This window comes from Pezoporus occidentalis, unplaced genomic scaffold (genome assembly GCF_034315485.1).
Source record: "Pezoporus occidentalis ecotype Australia unplaced genomic scaffold, CSIRO_AGI_Poc_V1 ctg17, whole genome shotgun sequence".
NCBI classification, from domain to species: Eukaryota; Metazoa; Chordata; class Aves; order Psittaciformes; family Psittacidae; genus Pezoporus; species Pezoporus occidentalis.
Window position 1 is genome coordinate 2,171,335 of NW_026913531.1, and position 20,142 is coordinate 2,191,476.

The window sequence follows — 20,142 nt, forward strand, 5'->3', positions numbered from 1 at the left end:
AAGTTACCTACTGACCTCCTATCATGCCTAGGAACAATGGACTTTCTTTTTCTATAGGCTCCCAGCCTCATTTCCAAAGTCTTATTTCTTATTTTTCTTATGTCTTATTTTTCCTTTCCAGAGAGAATATCCTGGACAAATAGGTAGATACTAGCCTGATGTTTCCACAAGAACGCTTAGTAATTCAATCATTAATAATATTGATGTTTATATTATTTCATAATAATATTGATGTTTATATTATTTCATAATAATATTGATGTTTATATTATTTCATAGCCATCTGCACTTGAGACAAATCCTCTAGCCATTTGTATGGGCAGCCTGGTTTCACCAACTAGAGGACCTCATTTGCAGTGCAGAGGGAGTAAGTAATCTGGATATAGCACTGAAACTAATACCTATCACCAGAAAGTCATAGATGGAAGTTTGGGACTACAAGGGAGGCAACAGGATGAAGTACACTGATCCTATGCATCTTCTTGGAAAGAGGCTCTGCCGTGTCTGCTCTCATTTGCTCTAACACACGGCTCTCCTCATAGTATTCCACTGTTGCCTTATTTTATTGTTTCCCACCCAGTTGTCACTTGAAAACCTGATGCTTCCTGCCTTTCACTCTGAGGAAGGGGTCTGGAAGTGACGACAGCAAGCTCTGTGCCTATTGAAAGGAGAAGATGGATACATGGCTACTGTGAGGCAAAACTTCCAATCATCTGCAGCTTCCTAGCTACAAGAAACCTGGCAGAACGTGGTAGCATCCTCCAGCCCTCTCCAAGTCCACAGAAACTAATCAGCAGCCTCAACTGTAAAGCTTAAACAGGTATTCTGGAAAGTGGAGGCCCTTCATATTCTCTCCAGAGGGTCTGATCTTGTTCCCACAACCACGATCAAGAGCAGGCCAATACCTCCAGCACTAAACGGCAAACAATTCTCAGGATCTACTCAGCACTCAGCATGTCAAAATGAACTGAGGAAACGGTTTTGACAAGTACTTCTGGACTAAGTTTTAAGCAATCAGTATCTGGTTAGGACAGGAATGGCTCAATATCCTGTAGAGGAAAACAGCTGACATGAGAGTAGTTTCAACTTTCCCTCTTTTAATCATGCTTTCTAATGTACTGCCAATTCACTCCTGTTCTGCCCTCGATAAGGCTATGCTGCTCAACTACGGGAACTGACTGTTCAAAAATGCAAAGCTTATTCAATCTCCCATCTTTTCCTGTAGATTATTTCTACAATCAAATTGCATTTTGTCACGCAAACTTCTCTCTCCAATAAAATTTGAATTGTAACATAAAGCTCTATTTCAGGTTCGTATTCACCTACGTGTGTTTTTTGCATGAGTGAAAACTGAGTTAAATGTTCAGAAGTGAAAACAAATGAAGATGCTAATTCTTTGTATTTATTTCAGCTGCTTTTTTTCAAATAGCTGAGTGAATGTTTACTGATTTATGGGTAATTTGCTTTAAATGGTAGAGCTTTAATTGAATGCAGTCTTGTTTATTGCTAGTATTATCTACTTGCATTGCAGCACTGCTCTATTTCATACTGGAGGCCTCATTGCACAAACATACTGGATGACCTGTTCTCTTTCCGACTAATGCACACGCTAATTTAAACCAAGCTACAACGAATATAAACAAAAAGGATTAACAGAATAATAGGGACAGGGAAAAGAGAATGGAGAGGAATAATAATTAGCTGCCAGGGCTGCACAGATTAAACAAATGCACAAGTTAATGAGCTCAGATAATGCATTTGTTTAAGGTAAGCCAACAGGATCTGTTAAAAGCCCTACATATTCTGTCTGCTGTATCTTCTGCTTGAAAATATCTTTTTAAAATCAATTTGCAAAATATTTTTGTCATACTTGTATGAGTTGCTCCTCTACAACTTCAGTTCATAAGTACCTCCATGATGCCTTGGAGGAGTTGTAGCCAGGCACCAGCATTTCCCATTTAGATCCCCTGCCCATGTGCAAAGCTTTGTTACTTTTCCCAGCACACACAAGGCTCACTTCTTTGCTGACCACTACAGCATCTCCTGAGGGTGCTTGCCTGCAGTACTGAAAGATCTGTAGCCTAAGAGAAATGACCTAATAAATGAGAACACAGAGGTACAACACTACAGCAATAGCTTCCAGGAAGTTTTTTTTTAAGACTGCTTAACTGAGATTTTTTTGCTATTTTAGTTGGTCAGCCCTGTGGTAAACAAATAAATAATGGACTGATCTTAGATATTTCCAGTCTGCTTAGGATAAAAGCTTTTGTCTAAAAGACAAAAAAAATATTTGTGGTTATTTTTTCTTTTTCATAACAGACATCAAGGAGTCCATTTAGCTTCATATATTACATACTAATTAATCACCTAGACACAAACTCTACCTCCATCCTGCACCTGCTGCTCATTTAATGAATATACTCTACAACCCTTAAATCCAAACAAACAAATATATTATCTATTCACACTTTAATGTCCTTCAATACTCTTCTGAATCTGCCATACTCAAAAGCAGCTGACCTGGAAAAAGACAAGGGTAGGGGTATTAATGTGAATGGGCAGTATCTTCAGACAGTATCAGTAAGAGAAAATAATTTTTTTTATCATGACTTAAAAACTAATCAGTACAATGAGTTCTTTCCTGGTGAGTCTGCCATTTGGAAAAGACAGGAAGGAACATCTGGGAAGAGGCGTTTACTACAACCTGTCAACCTTAAGATAATAAAAAAGCACATTCTTTGTTTATTTGACTTGGTCTTCATTATCTTTAAACTACTGCAAGTGTCACACAGAAGATTTCTAATCAGACAAATGAATTGTTAGTGGACTTTGAAGAAAATACTGAATAGCAGCAGTTCCTGAAGAATGTGAAAGCTCCAGACCCACACCATTCCTCAACAGAGCTGCGCCATCTATGGACATTTCTAAAGGGAGCCGGCAGAAATGCTCCACTCAGTCACACAGTGGACAAAGCATCCAAGGCTGTAATGACCAAAAATATTGTTGGCTCATACACTTTGGAAAGCACAGTCCCTTTTCCAGAGTGACTTATGTGCTTATGTTATACTATGAGTTGATGGGATTTAGGCTCTTAGAGACAGGAACCACATGAATGCACTTAGGTCTGCCATTTGACTGCTTCTGAAGTTTCCAGAGCTGACACCTAAGCTAGGTATATAATAAACATTTCTCTCCACCCAGCTTTATTTTTTTTTTCTTGATTCACTTTAGTAGTTTGGCTTTCCAGCCTTGCTTTCTATGGGAAGGTTTGCTCTAACATGGATATTAACATGCAAAGTGCCTGGATTCCCTTTGAAAATAAAGTTTAGGAAATCTGCTTACGCTTGCAATTTGAAATGAGCAGTGCTTTAATGCTTTTAAAAGACAGCTGTAAATGGCTGCATATCACAGTGTACATTATCTTGCACTTCAGAGATCAGGAAGACCTTTAAAATAGGTATTGCCAAGCTGTACGGTCCCGTTTAGGGCTGAGCAGCTGATATAGCTGACGAGGAACAGAGAGGTTAAGTGACCTCGAGCTCCTTTCTATAGAGCTCAGCAGATCCCTTGAAGGCCCTGGCCCTGGCCATTGCCTGCCTTCATGAGAGATATTTCTATAGGGGAGTGTATAGGCTGGGCTCTAGAGAAGGAAGATACCTATGCCCAGAGATGAAGGCATGGGCCAGAGCAAAGGTTTTCTGTATTAACTCTTTCTCATACACACCCACCAATGAGTCAGTACAGACTGGAAACTTCAGAGTGAAACAATTATAATTGCTTTAGATTCATAACTCTCTATTAGCAAAGGATTCACAGCATTACATCGCTTGATTTAAACTCACTTCTATGAATGTGAATAGAGGAGGGAAATGTGTGGACTATTGATAAAAGCAGTGATCCTCTAAATGCACATTGCATTATGAAATAAAGAGAAAGGAGGAGAAGTCATATCTGAAAGATAAACCAGACTCCCACCCTAACCAACCTCCACCCCATCTGTCTCAGTTCAAATGCTCTCAACACACAGGGCTCCATACAGGTAGCGATTAACATGGATTAGATTAACATACATAGAAGGGAGCGATGTAGAAATATGAATGTAAATTTAGTATACTGTGTAAGACCAAAGTTTGACCAGTATCCTGTTTTCAACAATGGCCAGCAAGAGGAGTTTTAGTGAAAGAACACAAGATCAAAGTGAGCAGGAATTACTGATTACTTAATTAACACTGTGACTTATTTTTAGGATGCCCTCCAGCTTCTGGCAATCTGTAGTTCAGGAATGTCCTGAGCCAAAGGTTGCTTCCACATCTTTATGTCTAGCATCTTCTCTTCTGTGATTTTTCCTTCAGACAGCTTTCTTAGCCCACCTTATGACCTCTGCACTGTCCCAGGACAAAGAGAGCCACAGCTGGGAGCCAGGCAATAGTGAACACTAAACATGGGGACAAGAGGGGTATTAAGGCCATCTACATTTGGGAAAATCGTCGTGATGAAGCAGAAAACATTTATTTTATCCTAATCTTTTCAGTAAATAGCAAATGCATTCTCTGTAGCCAGAGGATTACCTTTGGGATTAATTACAATACCAGCTTTTTGCTTTTCACAATGCCGCCTTCTTTCACAAACCTATTCAGTATTGTGCTTTGTGGGCCAAATTCTCTTCCCAGATACCTCTACAAATCCACTGAGGCAAAACAAGCTAAATAGAGTCTACAGTGAAACAAGACCGTGCAAACTGGATTTATTAGCTGTTGTGTACTTTCCTGCTGTTCTGACCATTTTCCTTCATTTGTTGTACCTCTATGCTGCTACATCCACTATCAAATCCAAGGGAAAGGAACTGAAAGCCTCTGGACTATGCAGCAGTCCTCCGGTGGAATTTGCTACAACTCAGGAAGAGCTTGAGACATCTCAAAGACAGGAGATGCGGCTGTCAGGGGGATGGTGGGAAACGGAAGCACCAGCCCTGGCAGACGGGAAGGCTTAGCTGCCTTCTGCCCAGCATCAGCCCCAACTCTTGCTGGCAGCACCACTTTCCAAGGAGCCGCTATTGGTCATCCTGAAGCATCGGGACCATGTTCCCTAGAGAAACATTGTACTTAACGACATTTTTCTGTGTGGGAATTATATACAGCACTTCCCCTTCTGATGCCTATCGCATATTTGAGCAGTCATTTGAAGTGGCTGTGTTCTATTTTGCTCCTGTTATCAAATCACAGTATTAACATAACAGGGATAATTATAGCTACCATAAATTAATAACAACAATACATCCTATTTCTTAAGCATCAAAAGTATATTCTTTGATAGGGAACATAAGGGAAGTCCCTGTCCCAGAAAGAAATATCATTGTTGTAGCTTCTTACAGACTCCCCTGGTTAGAGAATGGAATGAAGAGTTTTAAGGGTCCAGGTATTTTATGAAGATAGGGATCTGATTTACAGTATCATCTTGGTTCAGCCATTTAACCAATTAATGTCTCCCTTGCCTGAGCATGAAAATCATAGAAAGAGTCCCTGAAACTTTATGGCCATATTCAGCTAAGGTCCAAAGTCAAACCAAACTGATGCATCAGCTTGGATGTAATGGGATAAAAGCAGAAAAACAACTCTAGCAAGAGCCTGGCTTAAATGTCAGTGTCATATGAAAACAGCTGCTGCCTCTGGGCAGTACTTCTGGGGCTCAACCATTGTCATAGCATACTCTGGGCATCCTCATCTCTGCCACGGTGCTACTGCTACCCGATTTCCTAAGGCTTGCCTGTATGCATCTACTACCTTGTCTGATGTTTAGATTATAAGTTTTTTGGATAGAGGATGATTTCATCTTTGTGTGTATATGGAGCCTTGCACAGAGGGATCCAATCTGTGACTTAGGCTCTCAGGTTCTAGATTAACAGAAACAATAAAGAGAATTTGCCACAAGAGCTGAGAAATAGTCTGACCCATAAATTTACATGCAGTATTCTTGGAGCAAACATGCATTTGCAAACAATGCAATATTGCTAGTCAACAGTGTTAAGCTTTCTGTACATGCTAGCTCTGACTGCACGAGAGATCTCTACTGGATTTCCAGAACTGGATTTCTCCATGAAGAAGCAGTATAATTAGCCAATTGATAATGCACAGAAATAAAATTAATTATGATTGCACCCAAAGAAGAGATTCATGGCCTGGAATATTAAGTGATGTCTACAATATAAGCCGGATATAAGTACTGTCCATGGCTTCTTACAATTCAAAGATATACTTGGATATTTCACATTGCAGTTTTGGAGGCACTTTGATGTTTTTCTTTTACTTCTTTAACTGTGTCTGTTCCTAACATTTTAAATTAAGGGGAATGGAGCTAAATGCACCTTTAGGCTGCCCTGCAGAAGCTAGCCAGAAGGAATGGCATGATGACTGAGAAATGCATTCCAACCCTTCTCCCTTCTACACTGGTTGGTTGTTTTGCTGAAACCTGTGGGTTCTCCTCAGGAGCTCAGGACATGCGATGTACTGCATCTTGCTTACAACCCAGTCTCATGAAGAAACTGGTCCTCTTCTCCCACCTTTTGTCGTTAGCTTGGCATTTCCAACCTGCCCGAGTGAAAAGGTGATACATTTAGTTGCAAATGTCACAGATCACAGATACACACATCTTGGTACAGGCTGAGCCAAGATACTCCAAGCATTCAAGTCCAGCTAATATGCATCTCCTCACTTTCCCAGATGTCCCACTCTGCCTGCACATTAGGGCAGCTGGTGAAGCAGTCACAGAAACCCTGCCTGGGATGGTCAACCACAGAAATGGAGCAGAGGCAGAGAGAAGCCAAGGAAATCAGTCACAGGAAAGCTGCATCAGAGTTTAAAACTGACCAAACAGCTCTTAAAACCCCAAACCTACTGCTGGACCAGACAAGGGGATTACTCACACAACAAAAATTACTCATGAGCCCATGAGCATCACTCATGTGATTCTAGGTCTCAAGAAGCATTTAAATATTAACATTGATATTTCCCCCTGGTTTCTTGTGCCGCGTGTGACTTTTCAAAAGATCAGCTGGACGAATCACTGCAAAACCACCAAAACTGTCTACCAGATGGCGGCCACTGATTAATTTGTCTTAACTTAAGCCAAAAAGGAAGAAAATGTGATGGGTGGAGCAGTAAAGACAAGCACAATCAACATCCGACCAAATAGGGTTTCCTGTCACCTTGGGAACGACACTGATTGGCACTGCGGTTTCCTGTGTACAAGCTAAAACCAGTAGCAACTGGAGTAACAAGAATAAACGCCAGATAAGAGACCTGGGAATACAGCAAAATGATTATAAAAGTCCTGACTAAATCTCAGAAGACAGTAAAGGCAAAACCAAGGGTAAGCATGGGCTGTGTGCTAAACAGAGCACTCCCCGGCACCTGAGAGGACTACAAAGCTGTACCAGAAGAATTTCTCCCAACAAGGGTAATTTGCCTAAAATATCCACTCCCAGAAATGAATGTCATGTGCTTTGAAAAGCTTTTAGTTCTTTGCAAGAGAATAAAAAAGGGATGTGGGACAATTTAAAACAGAGATGGAGCTAGGAGCGGAAACGTACCGTCTACCCATGCTAATCTGAAGTAATTTGCAAGATGTGCTAGAGACACAGCGAAACGGACTGTGGGTGTAAGTTTGGGTCATGGTACATCGTTATGTGCAACTATTTATTTAGATCAAAACACCCTCAGAGTTTTGCTTCCAAGAGCTCTCACCACAACCAAAACACCTTTCAAACCAGCCAGGAGTCAAACAGTTAAAATAGGGTTTTTAAAGGGTCTTTGTTCGGCTGGTGCCTGAGTTCACTTCCCCTCCAGAGAAAGGGGACAATTCACATTCCTGCCCTCTTCCTACACTGCAGATAAGCAAAGACGTCTGTAATGGGTTGGACAGAACAGACCTTTGTGCAACTCAGAGGTTCAGCGCTTGCAAAAAGCTTTCAGTGACTGTGCACTAACAGAAATGTTACACAAATACAAGCTGGAGGTAAAGCAGTACTCTCTTGAGTCATGAATACACGTGCCAAAACAGACCTGGGGGGCACTGAGCTGGAGGCCCTCAGGGCTGGATCTCACGTTATGTTCTCCATTACTTAGACCAGTTTCTTCCACCTTGTAGCCCAGGTTTTCAGCCCTTGCCCTTATCCTGTCACCCAGAGTGGAGGTGTCAGTGTTGTCTTCCACCTAGTTGAGGTGGCCTGAGGAAGAGGGATGCCACAATGCCAGGCTGCGGGGAGATCCTGCACTGGAAGGAGCATCACTAAAAGGAACAGCCTGTAAGCAGCTGCTCCTGACCAGGACTGCTTCCCTCACGTCAGCTGCTACACCAGCTGTGCCCTTCATGTGCAAGCTACCTCCAGGACCAGAAGTTAAACAGCACCAGGAAACAATCCCCGGCACTGCAACTCTGTAATCGATACTGCTACGTATCACGCCTTGTTTTTAGCCTTTGCCAACAAGAGCGTTCCAAAGCAATCCGCTGGCACAGCTTGGGAACCAGCACATGCACAAACCATTCCCAGCAGGCAGTCTGCATCCAGCCCCCGCTCTTTTGGAGGTAAAGGGAGCTTGGCAGTATAGACACAAACGAACCTCTGCTAGCTGGCCTCAGCGCAATAAGTGTTCCTCAATGTATTGAATTTATTAGTGCTTCTTACAGACTAGGACAATATAGCTGAGAGGTCTGCCAAACGAGAGAAATGCATTTTTTAGGTCCTTCAGAAAGTGGGCTTTTTTTACTGTATTCTCTCACTCCTCTTAAATGCTATGGACAAATAGTACTATAGAGGACTTTTACTGTCCTTCGGGTTAAGGGTCTCATCCTTGCCACCCCTCCTTCAGATGGACATGCCAGCTAGCCAGTCTCAATCCAGTGGTTAGGAGCATGGCTGGAGGAGGTTCATGTGCCATGTCCAAAGTGCTCTAATGAGTCAGTGGCAGAGATGGACTGGAGCACAAAAATTCCTGCCTCCCACCTCAAACCCACTCCACTGGTTCCTGGTGCCTTGCAGACTCCTGATAGGGTATCTCTGTAAAATGATTCTCCAGCCAGTACTTTTGCGTTGGCACAGAGCTGTGCTTTGAACAATTACACTGACATTTTCCTGAAAACAATCCCCAGGATTTAAATTAAGAATGCAGAAAGCATATTCAGCTCCACACAATAGGGTAAATTTATCCTCCAAATCTATGCAAAGCTAGTATATTTTAGCCAGGAAATTCAAGGCCTCTTCCTGTAAATATATTAAGTTCCCATGCCTGTGTCATAAACTACAAAACCTGGCGTGTTTACAGTAGTCCAACTGCAAGGTGCTACCCTCTGAGCATTACTTGAAATGAGTACTCACAATGGACGGCTTTGTATAAAGATAACAGATCAGCAACACCATAATTATATTTGCAGTGACTGTGCTCTGTGATCTGAAAATCAGAACAGAACCAGGGAGAATTGTTGGAAATTTTTCTCATCTGATTTGGTTGAACAGTGATATCCTGAGATGCAGCTGCCATTATAGTAATGACGTAAAAAACACATTTGGCTTTTTACCCTGTTGCCAGCATTTCTTATGAGGTTTTATTTGTTATACAGTACTGTTAAGGCAATGATTCATTTAAATGGATACTGTTTTTCTGACACCAGGAAAATAGGTATTACCATTAGCATTTGTCATCCACAGCATTTCTCATCCAGATGGCAATTGACAAGGCATAGAATATGTATAGGTGGTGAGAACAATAGTTCAATTCGTGTGTCTACGCAGATTAACTAATAGAAGAGAATAATTATGAATATCAATGTAGGAATTTTCTTCTACCTCCAAACTTGGAGCCCAAACTGTCCATGATTTTCTCTTGTAAAGGTGTCAAATACAAGACATTTCTAAGGAAGGATGCCAAAGACAGACAAAGAACAATAATTGCTCTCATTATTTGTGTGACTGACTATATGTGTGTGTACCTCTTGCTCATACATCCCTGATTCAAACTTTATCTTTTGGCAGTGACTTCCACAGACTCCTATGAGTTATCTGAATAACTTTCAAAAAAATATTTTAAAGTATATTGCCTTTCTTTTCCATCAGAATATCTCCTTTTCTCATCTTACAAGGAAGCAGACAGAGCATTTACCAGCTTTAAAATGCATGCTATTTTAACTTTTGCTTCATGATACTTACAGAGAGCAGAACTCACTGCGAGTACAGAAAAGGATTCTGCTGTCAATTTACAGGCATCTTCAGGATGGTAAGAGAAATCTCATTGGCTACAGTCTATTAGCTGTGGCATAGGGGTTTTACAGTATTGCTCTGCCACGTACAGTTCTCACAATCAGAGTTCAAGTCAAAATTCAGTCCTATTTGTTATGTTTGCAGGCAGTTACACTCAACGTTGATCTGGGTGATTTCCGCCCAGCTATTCTCTATTCTGATTTTCTCTAGAGGTTTCAGACTTGGTTGCACAGTATATGTTGAGCGATCTCAGTGGGCTGCCCTCTCTCCTTCAGTTTTGCTCATGCTGGTATTGCATGCCTTCCCTTTCACAGAGTATCTTCTGTTTTCCTGTGTCCCAGCAGTGCTTCCATACCATTTCAGGATGCTTTTATTTAAAAAATAGTTTATTTCATGTATCTGCCTTTTTTTTTTCCCTCTATTTTCCAAATTTTTTTCTATTATATTATCCATCCTTCTGTATTTATTTGCAGAGGAAAAAAAAAAAAAAAATCAACAAACCCACAAAGCATATGTAAAATGTTACCTGGTCTGAATGAGTGTCCTGCATGCCCCTAGCATCCTGATATGTGAACATGAGGAGCCCTCCATTTCAGACAGAATAATTTTCCAATTACTATGTAACAGACTGGGAAAACATCCTGCTGTGTTTTTTCCCACTGATTATTTAGATGTAATACCCACAGTTTTAGGTCTTTGTGGCTAGGATGGAACACAAATGTTTGAGAAGACTTTCCAAGCACTGTTTGTGTTTTTTAAGACACATAGAAAAGCTGTTTTCCACATTCTCTTTTCTTCCATGCATTTTTGCATGTTAGATAGTAACTAATTTGAACAAAACACTACACTGTGCGCTAGTTAGCTGAAATACAGTTGTCCTAGTCACAAATAATATTGAAACTAAAACTCACAACAGAACTGGCTGGATGAAAAGTAAATCCAGTTGTAAAATAAGTGAATACCGTGCTGGTGTGGTAGCTTACTTACATTTATATCCCCACCATGTTTGTGTTTTAACAGCTCTTTGCTTGGACTAAGAATTGTCAATGCTCGACATGTCAGAATGAAATTTAAATTATCACATCCCACTTCACCAGATTCTGATTTTGGCTGGGACCATTCATATCAAGATGAATTTTGGACCAACCAACAGAATAAAAGGCAGCCTTACTCTGCTGAAGGAAAAAGTATATATTATTCGTATAAACTTATAAAAGCATAAGTAGAAAAATAAACATTATTTGTCTACCCCTGTACCAACCAACGCTATTCCTAGTAAAAATGGAAAGGTTCTGAGAGCCGGATACTGATGTGTTCCACTGCAATATGGATATGCTAACAGAAGAGAAAAGGATCATTTACCTCCTAAATTCAGGCATTGGTGCTATGATATTGTGACACTTCATCTCTGAAGACACCCACAGGAGAACATTAGCTCTCCCACTCTTTGGGTCAGCAACAGCACCGTGTGGGTTGCTGGTGGAGAAGGTCTTTGCTGCAAAGCAGAAGCAGTTGTGAAAACACCAGGACAGAGCAACTTTGAATCATTCTATACTGAATGATCCAGAGGATGACAGGAGGCTCTTAAAACAGCACTTCACCCACCTGGCCCAGCATCCATCATTAGCTGCAACAGAAAGGGGTTAGTGCCGCTTTGTTGTAACAGCCTCCACACCTCTCAGTCCGCTCTTGGCCACCAGCATTCCATCCCTTCCCAGACACACGCTGCACATGGGCACGCATCTGCCATCACCAGCCAAGAAAATAACTCGTCCCCCGAAGACGCTGTGCCAGGTACCGCCCTGACTTCATGGCCACCCTCCCTCCTCCAAGACCTACAACCCAAAGAATCAGAAATGCAGGACACCTGGATGAGGGGAAAAGGGGAGGAGGATGGGGGGGGGGGGAAGCTGCAGTGCCTCCTGCCGCCTCCAGGTGTCGCCCTCCGCTGCGCCGGGAAGCACGAAGCGCTTCAAGAAGCTGGACTAACTCCCAGGAACGTTTTGATGGCTGTAGGTACGTGTGTACGGTTGGCCATTAGCAATTTGTCTGCCTCTGCACCAGCCGACGCCATTCCTAGTAAAAGTGGAAAGGTTCAGAGAGCCGGATACTGACGTGAAATTTAGGTTCTACTGCATTTTTGCATTTCAGTACACTCCTCAAAGCAGCACTTGGTGTGCAGAGCTGGGAGAGCCAGAGAGCCAGGCATCACCCAGCTATTCTGCCCCCTCCTTCAGAGACGCTGTCACAAACTTCCTATCTAGAAGGCACTTTGGAGAGATGCACTTTATTCCGGGTCATACTAAGCATTTAAGGACTTCTTACAAGACCAAGTAGTGACAAGACAAGGGGGAATGGCTTTAAACTGACAGAGGGTAGATTTAGATTAAACATTAGGAAGAAGCTCTTCCCTGTGAGAGTTCTGAGACACTGGCACAGGGTGCCCAGAAAATTTGTGGCTGCCCCATCCCTGGAGGCGTTCAAGGCCAGGCAGGATGGGGCTTTGAGCAACCTAGTCCAGTGGAAGGTGTCCCTGCCCATGGCTGGGGGTTGGAACTGGATGAGCTTTAAGATCCCTTCGAACCCAAACCGTTCTGTGGTTCTATGACTTCATGACTATAGAACACAAGGAATCAAACCAGGCAGTTTGGATAGTTAGAAAATACTCAGGAACCATTCTCAAGCTATCTGGCCAAAGGAATCTCAATGCTGAGCTTGTCAAGGAGTCCCCATATCCACACTAGCCTGCCAAGAGCTTCTTCCTCTGGCAGAAGCCAAAATCAGAGTAGCAAACACTATTGAATGTGTGCCCTGAAGCTGTGGCTATGAGCAGGAGGGGACCTCTGGACTTGATCTCGCTCCATACTGACAGGAAAAAGGGCTGTCAGCAGACTGTTTTGTGCACAGTGTGCTGCTTGTGGTGTGCAGACCTATGTTGTAAGGTCCACTGCTCCCATGTGTAATGAGGATAGCCCAGGGTTGCCTAGTGCAAGGTTGTGGGGCACAAAGGTGGAGAAGGGCTTTAAACTGTCCACACGCCTGGTCATTAGTGAATGTCTGAGGCAAAATGTGTTCCTACATTAATTTGTCTTGTCTTCAATGATTCTATGTGTCAGATTGTGTGTACATTTTTTCATAGTACAGAATACACCAAATAAATAAGAAAACTATTTAATAATAGGTGCTTATTTCAGAGGAAAAGAAGACATCATGCTCTCTAATGTTCTCTCCCTCATGTCCCCAGACCTTCGCATCATGGAGGCTGAAATAAACTTAGAAGTGGACTTAGGCTGATAAATGTGACTACTGAACATGACAGAAAGAACTGCAGAACAGGACATCACAATTGCTTTCACTTTTCCACACTGGCCTATCAGTGTTCTTTTACAGCAGAAACTGAAGTGCCCGGTTCCTTCAACTTCTTTTTCCTTAGTAATAAGCTGAAATTCCTGATCTCTTTGATCAAAATCAGGTTTAGTTTCCTCTTCTTATCTCAGCTCTCCATTTTCACACATCAGAACTTTGTCCTTCCAAAGGATGAAATTTGGTTTGGAAGCATTAAATGCTCAGTTACCATCTGTGGAGGTAGAAATTAAGATCCTAGATCAATAGTTTTTATTTTCTTTTTTGAGCAATGGAAAAATTCCTTCCCTTGTCCTTAAGACAAAGTCCCTCTACAAATTTCTTCACCCTAATTGCTCTCAACTATTATGACTGCTATGTTAGGTACTAGGTATTATAAATTAGATATGTGTTCCCCATGTTCATGTGCTTTCTTTGTAAGGTCTTGTGGAATGACAGCCATTATCAGAACATGTTTACTTGCTTCCTCCATTTCTCCATTTTTTTTAGCTGCAGTGATAGCATAGCATACTTTATGACAGCTCTGCCTTTCAGCATTTTTTATCACCCTCCCTTAGCTCTGGCTGTAGCTCCTAAAGCCATTGACAAAATCTCTGTCAGTGAAATCCCACGGTTCAAGCTGAATCAGGGTTACTGCTCAGCTCTGAGAGTCCTCACAGACAAGGCTCCATTTGCTCTCCTTTTCATTCTGATTTCCCATCATGTCTGCATGGTGTCTGCTCTTCCGTTTATTGTCTGTGCCAGGGTGGAAGAGTTCAATTGCACGGCTGCATGTTATGTTACTTATTCAGAGCACTGATGCTTTATGAAAGAGGCCTGCAGCTATCAGGCAAAGAATGATATAGGTTTTTAACAGAGAGACAGATGTCAGTGTGCATTCTCCTGTGGGAAAAATAACTAGTCTCATAAAAAGAGCACTGGCCCAGTTTTTGAAAGATAGGCAAAAGCTTTGGTGCTGTCCTGGGTTTAGCAGTAGCAGTCAATTTTTCTCCTTCTTGGTATTTCTGAGGAGCTGCACACAAGGGGCGGTTTCATCACCAATCACTTCTTTCCCTGTTTTGTAAAGCCCGCAGACTTCGGACTGTATCCCGACCATCACAGAAAGCTGGATTTAAGAAGAAAAATTATCTAAAGGTGATATGGAAACAGTGCATGAGATTGGAAAATGCATCAGTTAGTGTAAATGCTGGAGTAAATTTACACCACTTGGTATAAATATTTCTTCTTTCTAAGTTTCCCGTATGCTAGGGACTCCTTGACAGGGACAACATCCTTTGCTGACAAAACATAACCAGCCCTTGTGCCCTCTGCCAGGATCTGAAGATCAAACCAGGCAAAAATCAATGGAAAATGAAAAACTTTCTTTGGAGTAATTGCTGGAAAGGGGAAGAAACAAGTCAGCAAAAAGAATTCCAGTACAGCAGCTAATCTCAGCCCAAACTTCTGGACCTATGCTCATATGAAAAGGAGAGAATACCCATGAGATAGATATTAACGCACCAAAATCCCACTTCTCAGATGTCTGTATAACAAAGTCTCCCATTCATTGACAGAAGAGACATATGAAATCATGCAACTTGAGTGTAACAAAGCAGAATAAACCCTGAATGTGCCAGGCAGCATCCTACCTTTCCTGAAGCCCCACAGGTTTCATTCTGAAAGGAGATGGACTGGCACACAGGGGAGGTTTGAGCTCAGGAACACACTGGCCTTGAGGGTCCACTACAACACTGACAACTTTTGGAGCCTGTTCAGGCTGGACCATGCTGCTGGTGGTCTTAGACTGAGATGTCGGCAGGGGAAGAGGTGACAGGTGGATCTCCTGCTTCTTTTCCTTCTCTGGTCTCAGTGACAGCTGGATCTTCTCCTTTAATCTGTACAGAATCTACAGAAATAAAGAGGAAAATCCAATCTCAATTCCCTGCTAAACAATGTAAGGAAGGTATCACAAAAGCTGGGTAAGATTGCTATACATGGCTTCCATTTCTCGAAAGTAAGCCACACGTTGTGTTATACAGCATTCCCACAAAAGGATAAGTATTACTACAGCATAAACCACAGTGTATACACATGGGCAGAAAGGATTTTAAGAGTTCTTATTGTGACCAGTAATTATTTGTAATACCAGCAGTCGTATTATTAAAGGGGCAAAAACCACAGAATGGAAAACTGTGAAGAAGGAACTACTGTTTAAAAAAGTAATTGTAGAAAAATTTGTAAGAACTTTAACATAAGGCAATGGCACAAAATAAAATAGATGCTTATGATATATACATGTCTCAAGTTATAGCAGCTTCATTTTGGTTTAGAGCAGATGTTCTTAAAAGATCTTACTCAACCCCACTTGTAGCACTGCGTGCAGTTCTGGTCTCCTCAACATAAGAAGGACATGGAGCTGTTGAAGCAAGCCCAGAGGAGGCCACGAGGACGACTGGGGGCTTGAGCACCTCCTGTATGAAGACAGGCTGAGAAAGTTGAGGCTGTTCAGCCTGGAGAAGAGAAGGCTGCATGGAGACCTCATAGCAGCCTTCCAGTATCTGAAGGGGGCCTATAGGGATGCTGGGGAGGGACTCCTCATTAGAGACTGTAGTGATAGGACAAGGGGTAATGGCTTAAAACTTGAACAGGGGAAGTTCAGGTTAGATATAAGAAGTTCTTTACTGTGAGGATGGTGAGGCAGTGGCACAGACGTTGTGAATGCTCCATCCTTGGTGGTGTTCAAGGCTGGGTTAGACAGAGCCTTGGGTGGTACGATTTAGTTTGAGGTGTCCCTGCCCATGGCAGGGGGTTGGAACTAGATGATCTTAAGGTCCTTTCCAACCCTAACTATTCTGTGATTCTATGATTTTACGATTTTGCATGGAGCTGACCTCTGAACAGAGTAACTTTACTAGGCTACATTTTCAGTGGTAGGCTGCTACTACTCTGAAATACTCCCCAGGATAAGGATGTCCCTCAATATCCTCAGAGAAACATATCCTGTTCTGGAATAAAGCTGAAGCAAATGTGTGGCCTGCAAAGCTATTAAAGCATCCGTTTAGAAAAGTGTGTTTTACAATTACCAAGACATTGATGTCTCATCATGCTGTAGTACCAGGATTCTCTGTCCACCTATTGCTTATGAACTTGGATATCTGCAAATATCTGCAACAAAAGCTTTTCAGAATTTGTCCTGATCCTCTTCCACTGGACTCCACACTGACGTTGCTGTACACTGGCTTGGTGAGGGCTGGTGCATAGTGTGTGCTCTGTAGTACCATTCTAGAAGAACCTGTATTATGCGTATTTAACAAATCTTATCTCTCTTGAGTGGAATGCAAAAAACAGTTTCTGAGCTGTAGTTGTGTCATTTTCAAAATGTGCCTTAAAACCTGTGAAAGTCAGAAGAATTATCCACACATAAGAATTGTGTGTGGAGGTGGGTGAAAGGCACTTTCACAGCTTTTTAGAGGTGTTTGCAGGCACCTTTATACCTTCTACTCTGCTTTATCTGTTGCTGCAATGGATTCCAACTGAATCCTGGTTTGTAAAGCCATAAAGACAAAGCTTAGACCAATGCATTTTTCTGCTGCTCTTTGGCAGCTGTTGTCCTGCTAGCACTGCATAAAGATCTATCACTCCATAGCTTTCCACAGAAGACTGGGTGTCTGTGATGGGTTTGTTTTTTCAAGGATTAGCATTAGAGGTTTATCTGGGAACCGACCTAATGTCATTAGCAATATACCCATTAAACCAGACTTAGCTACGTAAACCATCTGTTCATTCAGAAGAGTTTAGAATTAAATTGCATGGATAAGATAAGCTGCTCTTTGCCATTATTCTGCAGGAAAAACAGCCCTACTGTGAAGCAAGGACACAGGTATCAGTAAAGATAAAACAGGAAGTTGAAATATTTTAACTCTTTTTTTTTCTTCCAGTGATTGCTTTGGTCTTATTTTTCTGGTAACCCACAGGTATACAGCTCAGACATTCATGGTAATGACAATATTAACCATGACTTCTTGTCACTGATATATTTTGACACAGTTTTGTCCCTTGGAGACCCAGGGAATTATGATTTTGACTTCCAAAACCTGGACAAGTATTATTTCATATATTTTTCAGTGGTCTGTTATTAGACCCAAGGAAAAAAGATAGCCTGCCACCAGCAGAAGTTGAAGAAAAGCTAAAGAACAGCATTTGATCTAAAAGCTAACACACTTTCCTCAGAAAGTGTGGTCAGGGCTATTATGTTTTTAATGAATTCCAGGTGAAAGTCAAACAAACAGAAATGTCCCAAAAGACCAAACCAAATAGCCAAAAAGATCAACCAATCACCAAGCTCTGCAAAGGGAGCAACTGAGTTGTACTCATATTTCAAATCAGTTTAAACACATCTTCAGTATGGATGGAAACAAATACAAACCCCCTAAATTAGGAAAACTGTCATTTTACTGATACCCCAGAAGATACATTGTGATGCTAATCAAAAGGCATGGAGCAATACCACAAAGTACTATTTTCCAGGACACCAGGTAGGTCACCTGTGATTTTTCATATATGAAGCCTAGGGTTCAAAGCCACAGTCCAAAAGGAAAATAAGTCTTCTTTCTGCCTCCTTTTCAACTCATATGGAAGAATGACAGGGTGCTGACAGCATGACATTCACTGTTTGTATCTCTGCTCAGATTTCTGCAAAGGAAAGCTGACATATTACACTCTAACTTGGCCAATACCTTCTATATACCCATTCAAAATGCCAGTGGAAACTGCTTTTATTCATCTTCAGAGATTGACAGGAAATCCCAATGAGATAACTATGTTTCGAGAACAAAGATCTTGGCAATGCTTATGTGGAGCTGTGATACGAAAACTCATCTGCCTAGAGATATGTAGGACACCCAGGACTGTATAGTAAAATCTCCCAGAAACTATGAAAATTGAGACAGCTCACTCTTATTAAAAGTGTTCTTTGTAACAAGTACTTCTCAATATGTGAGTGAGGCTGTGTGTGTATCTCTGCATGAGCAGAGCTATTGTGCATGTGTATTCATGTGTACCTGTCACAGGTCAGGTTGCAGAAAGTTCACATCTTTCATTATTTAAAATGAAAAAAATCCCATTTTTTGATTTATTTTTTTAGTGGGAAAAAGAAAAACATTTAGAAAACCCTCGTAGTACAACTTGCTACAAACATTACCTAACCTGAAGATGATACTTCCAGGCTACTCAACAGATACTTCTATGTGCATTTTTTTTAAAGGATATGCAAATATACTGGTTTAATAAAACAGAAATACGATAGCAAATATTTTAACCCACTGTCAAATATTGTGTTATTTAGCAAACTTGGTGATGGCTCAGTTATTTCTCTATTTTTCTAAAATCAAAATGACAGCACACAGGAGCACTAAAAATATACATTGCTACTTAGCACTTTGGCAAACTTTATACATGATGTTCCCAGTAGAACTGAGCCCGTGGTCAGTCCATGATGAGGATAGCGATGAGCTGTGTGTTGGCTTCTGCATATGACAAATCACTTCTGGGATGCAAGAAGTTCTCATACCATGACAAGGACTAGCTGAGTAAATACACAAAATGACCTCAGAAGTAAAGGTTACAAGGCTGAATTTATCTCATGTGCTACTGTATTACACTGTTCAGCAATACTCTGCACTGTAGATTTTTATGTATAGAGGCCAGGTATTTGTTAAATTCCAGCCAAAAGAAGCCTAAAAGCTGTTAATGCACAGTGCGCTGTCAGCACAGGGAAGCATTGTGATTTGTAAAACCCAGTTAAAGACAAGGCCGCATGTTTTATAATTTCTGCAGAAATTACACAGAACTAAGCAATAACTGACAATTCAGCTGTCTTACACTGACCACTGTTGGTCATCATAATCATCACTTAAAAGTGCTTCCTGCTCCACACTTCTGAGGACACTTCAAAGTCATCTGCAGATGCAGCCTAAGCTTTCTGCTTTTGGACCTTCTAAACCCTAAATAGCCACCTATGGACAAACAGGTGACTACCCTGTAACTTTAAAAAATAGGCCACCTTTTGGTGCTTTCATATGGTTGCTACAGCCAAAGTTACTTAGGATGAGTCCTAATGCCTTACACTAGAGCTGAATGATCTGATAGACTGCAATGGCTGAATTTGGAAAATACTGAATTCGGAAAATACTGAATTCCTACTTTCCATAAATCTGCCACACTCAAACACGTAGAGTGGGATGAAAAACAACACGAGATAGTTTTTAGCCTTACAGATTGCAGATGTATTAACAGATCCTGGCAAAATTTAGGACAGTGTCTGAACAGTCACACATGTAAAGACACAGGATGGACCTGGGAGGGGTCAGAAAGAGGAATGCCTGCAGAAAAGACCACAGCATCATAGGAAATCCATCATGAAGGGAGTTCAAGGAGTCTACTAGTATTTATCTTTGCCCTAACTCCAGATCAGCTGCACCCAAACTATTCCTGACAGATGCTTGCCCAAAATCTTAATAGGTGAAAACTCCTCATCTTCCTCAAGCAATGCT

The 20,142-nt window shown here is 41.5% G+C and overlaps 1 protein-coding gene across 1 annotated transcript in view; it reads right to left on the reverse strand.

The window, feature by feature from the left end:
- Window positions 1–20,142, reverse strand: part of PTPRR (protein tyrosine phosphatase receptor type R) — a 152,484-nt gene that overhangs the window by 38,930 nt on the left and 93,412 nt on the right. Inside the window, 1 exon segment of the mRNA XM_062613737.1 lies at window positions 15,241–15,497. Coding sequence (XP_062469721.1) covers window positions 15,241–15,497 — 257 coding nt within the window.